Source organism: Musca vetustissima, unplaced genomic scaffold (genome assembly GCF_032173495.1).
Source record: "Musca vetustissima isolate MV318-11 ecotype Yass unplaced genomic scaffold, APGP_CSIRO_Mvet_v1 utg257678, whole genome shotgun sequence".
NCBI classification, from domain to species: Eukaryota; Metazoa; Arthropoda; class Insecta; order Diptera; family Muscidae; genus Musca; species Musca vetustissima.
This window is the reverse complement of record NW_026875637.1, coordinates 9,207-14,864: the sequence shown is the minus strand read 5'-3', so window position 1 is coordinate 14,864 and position 5,658 is coordinate 9,207. Positions and strand designations below refer to the sequence as shown.

General features: G+C 37.6%; 1 protein-coding gene across 1 annotated transcript; it reads right to left on the bottom strand.

The window, feature by feature from the left end:
* Positions 1-523: 523 nt before the first annotated feature.
* On the bottom strand, positions 524-2,299 carry LOC133338160 (serine/threonine-protein phosphatase PP2A 65 kDa regulatory subunit-like). Its single transcript, XM_061546341.1, has one exon. It carries the CDS (start codon positions 2,297-2,299, stop codon positions 524-526), a length of 1,776 nt encoding a protein of 591 aa, XP_061402325.1.
* Positions 2,300-5,658: the final 3,359 nt, after the last annotated feature.

The window sequence follows — 5,658 nt, the reverse complement described above, 5'->3', positions numbered from 1 at the left end:
CAACATTTTTGAATTATTTTTTTTTATTTTTATGACGTAAAAGCGTCCAAAGTACAAACATGTACTCGCTCCTGCTTGCTACAGTACAATTAAGTTCCAAATTAATGTAATTAAAAAATTGAATGGAATGCAAAAATTTGACCTTTCTATTGCCCGTTCTAATTTATAGCATATTTATTTGTTCCTTTTATGAGAATAATGAAAATGCAAAAGATAAATGGAGTAGTACTAAAACAATTATTTTAATTATTATTCAATATCATTTGTATCTAAAAAGATTTCACAGATTTCACATTACATTCAAACAGATTATTTTTTTATTTTATTTTAAATGATAAATTAATATTTATTTGAACATTATAAACTTCAATCTTCGTAATAATAAATGATGTTTATAAATGGGGTAATTAATACATAATGTAAACCGATAAACTGGCGGCTTTTCATTTCTCCCTTCCTTCCTTGGTAGCTTCAGCTCATGGTACGAAAAATATAATTATTAAATACTCGACAATGCAAGAGTTTAGGCTGCAGCAATGGCTGCGATAGCTTCCGAAGTGAAATATTTGACGTCAACATCAGTATCAGAATTTAATTTCTCCAATGTCGGCTTGACTTGCGAATCGATAGCGCTGCTATCAAGGAAAGGTGAAATTTTCTGTAGGGTCTTTGCGACATTGAAACGAACGTTGGAGACTGGATCAGAGGCCAAGAGGAGAACAGTTGGCAGCAAGAGTTTGGTGGTAATGTCTGTGCCACAGACTTCAGCCAACATATTAATGCAGAATAAACAAGTCATTCTCTGCAAATAGTTCTTGTTGCGTGACATGGCCAAAATCATGGGAATTATAGCTTGTTCAGCCCATTGAGCACCGAATTGTTCGACCAACTTTTTCATGTTAATGGTAGCCGCTTCCCTTATGGCGTAGACATGATCGTTCAACCAGCCCATGCAAAGTCCACGTAGCTTCTGGTCAAAGAATTCCTGTCCCAATTGGCCGGCCAGAGCAGGCATATATTCAATAATTGCCAAACGTACACGCCATTTGGAGTCTTCGGCTAGTTCCACAATGGCTGGCAACAATGATTGCGATAGTTGTTGAATTCCAATGACATCATTGACACAATCCAAGTTGGAAATAATATTCAAACGCACTTCAGGGCATTCATCTTTGAGCTGGATGAGGAATAATGGCAAAAGATGCTCAACAGTGTTGTAAGATCCAAGCATTGGACTCAAACCCATGATAACGGAAGCCAAAGCCGATTTGACATGAGGATTGGGGTCGGACACTAAATCGCGAACATAGGGCAAAATCGAGGTCATAATGATTTGCACCTGATTGGCCTTGTCAAGATTAGCGCAGAAATCTTTGACTTTTGTTGCAACAGCAGCACGTACTTCGGCCTCGGCATCCTTCAACAAATATTGGAATGCAGGCACCAAATCAACTCTAGTTATTTCCGGTCCTACGGCCTTTTGTAAGTCAACAAATTTCTCGGCCACCATGTAACGCACACGCCAAGAAGAATCGCTGGCACATTGGCGCAGTGTAGGCAATACTAAATGTTCGACATCTTCTTGAGGCAACATCTCTGCAATACTTACGCAAGCTTCAGCGGCCAATAGGCGAACGGAATCCTGGTCATCTTGAGCCAATTGAACGAAATTTGGAATGAGGTCGGATTTCAAGTATTCGAGTTCAACCACCTTGGCAAATTCTCCCAATTTACTTGCAGCGGCACGGCGAACCATTGGTGTTTCATCCTGGCACAATTTCCTGAAATTAGCACGTAGCTCTGCCTTCACGGGCTGGGAAACACGAGGATAGCAAACGGAGAACAGACCACAAGCAGAAGTGCGTGAGGTGAACCAATCTCCGGAAACTAAACGTTGCAAAGTAGGCACAACATGAATTTCCAGATCTTGAGCACTATGCTCAGCAGCCACAATACGTAACGATTCGACAGCTTTGTCACGGACCACAGTCTCTTCGACGGTAGCTAAACTCTCCAATGGTGGAATCAAGTACATGGCATACTCGGGTCCTCCAACCAAACTAGTAAAATTGCCAAGTTGGTCAGCCAATGCCAAAAGAACTTCATCTTCATCGTAAATGGTTTCCGTCAAAAAGGGAATCAATTCAGATCGGGTACGTTCTTCGCCGAGGGCGAGTGCTATTGTTGACAGCTTTTTAATAGAATTTAAACGAAGCTGTACATCTTCGTTCTTTAGTTCGTCAATAAGAACCGCAATTGGATATAGGGAGTCGTCAACAGTTTTATCAGTCGACGCCATTGATACACTTTTCCAATCGTTTTTCGCAGATAGAAATACAGTTATTTTCAATCAATAAACCACCTTCGATATATATATGTGTAGATATTTAGCAAAACACGCAATATTAGTCAGTCAGCCAGTATGCTTCTTATGGAGAATTTACGAATGATGAGACCAGTCGCAATTCTTTCTTTGCACATAGAGCATTTTTGGATTAGGGTTGCGTAGGTTGACTATCGATAAATTGACTATCGATTATCGAAATGAGAGAAAATGCAACAGCATTCGTTTGGAAGACTTTTCATTAATTTTTAACGTTTTAGATATATGTTGAAAATAAATACAATCTGATGGAACTAGGCCTTCTATGCAGAACTGTTTTTTTGTACTCTCCATCATGAGGTGTATATAAAAATGATCTTTCCGATTTAAACAACTCGAACTATTCGTCGGAGACCCTATATCCAGGGTTGTCGAAGAACATACAACTTTTTTGGCAAAACATTTTTATTAAAGGTCCGTGTTTCGGCAGAGACCCAAAATACAGGACCCGCACAAATACAATAGCGTTGAAAATGGGAATTTTTCATTGCAAAGGAATTTGCTGTTTCACATTTTTCCATTAGGAAATCGAAGTAAATTGTAAACCAAAGGGCAACGAACTTAAGGGCTAAGCAGAATGCTCGCGTTGAGCCATCCGTCGCGTTATATGTTATCGAAAATACAACAACCACAAGGAAACGATAACACAAACGCTCGAAGTTGATGTGCGCTGCGCTTCGGAGTTAAATATATTTTAACTTTTTGCGTGCGTTAACGCGATAACAAAAAACGCTCAACGCGAACATTCTGCTTAGGCCTTTATGTTGCGATTACTTTAATTTGGAATTCTCATGCCAATTCATAGTTGAAAAATCGGCTCAGAAATCAATTAAATACTGATACGACGAGATGAGCCCATCCCGACATTGGCTATAGCAGCAGTAAAAAAAACAAAAACCTGTATTATAGAAAAAACTGTAAAATCAGTGTAAAAATTTTTCAATGAGCCCAAAACAAAGATATAGAAACCGTAAAAAATCGACAAAATGCATTTTGATAAAATAGTTTATAAAAAATATCCAGGGGAATCAGGTATAACAGAGGCATGTTAACAATAAAAATGCCACTACGCGATAATGTGTTTATAAAATGTAAAAAAAAAACAGAGATCTGCACTCAAAATATATTTCTTTTATCTAATAAGCTTGCTTAGAATGTTTAATATTGTTCGCTCTGTTGTTATGATATCGTAACAACAGAGGAAAAGCGATATATCATTTTACATAAATCAAAAATGTCATATCGAACTTGACACGAGTTTTACGATACAATGAAATCAGCAGAGTATTGCGGTTACCTTGTATAATTGTAGCATGGGGTTTTTATTTATTCTATTTATACCCTACACAACTATGTTGTCAGGGTATTATAGCTTTGTGCAGCCCCAAAAGTTTGTAACGCCGCGAAATATTGGTCCTAGACCCACCTTTAAGTATACCGATCGTCATATCTCGACTAGCTGAGTCGATCTAGACATGTGTGTCCGTCCGTCCGTCCGTCTGTCCATTATAATTTGTAAACACGATACAGGCCACAGTTATGAACCAATCTTCACGAAATTTTGCATGTAGGATGGGTTCTGGCCAATGAAGACCCCTATTGTTTTTGGGAAAGATCGGTTAATATTTAGGGGATGAAATGGACCAAATACTAAATTTTTTTCGGTTTTTCTGGTCGCTCCAGAGGCCGCAATAATAGCCCGAACATCGTGAAATTTTGCATGGAGAAGGGGATCGGGCCAAAGAATAAGCATGCCTGTTTTGATAAAGATAGGTCAATATTTAGCGGGTCAAATGGACCCTGACTTTTGTGTGAAAAATGACAAAATTTGTGTTCTATAGCGTATATATTTACTCCTGAAGGACATAGACCCGAGAAGTTGATATTTTATCATAGAGGAGTGGTTGACCTTTAAATTAATACCAATTATGTTGTTGTATGTTCCCGGATGTGGGAGTTACACCTAAATATTTACAGGTATCTCCGTATTCGTATATTATTTAATAACCCATTATCACTCTAGAGAGCGGAACTATAGCGCTTATCGCTTTGAAATGTTCCATGAGGTTCCAGTTATGGTCAAAGACAACGCCTATAATTTTCGGTGAATATCAGATAATAATTTTGGAGTGTAGTGGACCGAAAACTTACTTTTTTGTGTTATTTTCGAGTCGATCTATAGACCACAAATGAAAGCCGAACATCACAATACAACTCACGGTGAAAGAAAATCTGGACAATAGCTGTACTGAATACTCGTAATATTCGGAAAATATGTATGTGTGAGGAAGAGGTGCTGTTTATCTCTAATCGGGCAAGAGGGTGCAAATATCACTAAATATTGCCCAGGCTCGGAATAAAAATCCGCAGAAAATTTGAGTTCCGAGGTAGTTGTGTAGGGTATCGTATGGTCGGCCCCGTCCGACTATACTGCTCCGCTCACTGGTTTTAAAATATATATAACTCAGAAGTGCAACCCACATCAACTTCTAGCATTGGGGTTATCGGTCCCTTGTGGTTGTTGTATTTTCGATAACAAATAACGCGGCGGATCAAGGTAGATATACAAGTTACCCGCATAGGCGAATTTCTACAACAAACATCGGTTGTTGTATTTTGATATGTCAAAAATATTTTGCCAAAACAAAGAGATTCACAAAAATTTTTTTATACAAATTCTTGTAGAAACTGTTAATAAAAATATTGCCAAACAAGCTCTACAAAACTACGAGATTTTCATTTATAATTTTGTTTTTTAATTTTTTGGTTCAACATTACAACAACATTTTTGACATTTATTTGCACCAACAAAGGGCTAAGCAGAATGCTAGCGTTGAGCCATCCGTCGCGTTATATGTTATCGAAAATACAACAATCACAAGGAAACGATATGCGTTTGCCATTTTGCCATATATGTTACGTACATACTTAAGTTATATATAAAATAGATGGCGCTAGCTAACAAATTAAAAATAAACAACGTACGTTGCATTCCCCTAACTAAATATCTCACATACCGATTTTTCAAACCCCTCCACTCCACTCTCCACACATTTGTCGGTATGTTTGTTTTTTTTTTACGAATGCAATTTTCATTATCATTAAGAGAACGAATATCTATTCCTTGTTTTATTTAGATTTTCTTATCTACCCCAAAAACGTATGAACTTGTTTCTTCCCATACGGAATGACAACACGAACAACAAAAAAAAAACTTATCAGAATCTATTCCTCATTATAAATAAAAAAAGAATCAAGAAAACTTCAAGCATGCG

Coding starts and splice junctions, on each gene's coding strand:
- LOC133338160 (XM_061546341.1), bottom strand. CDS start 2,299: ATGGCGTCGACTGATAAAACTGTTGACGACTCCCTATATCCAATTGCG.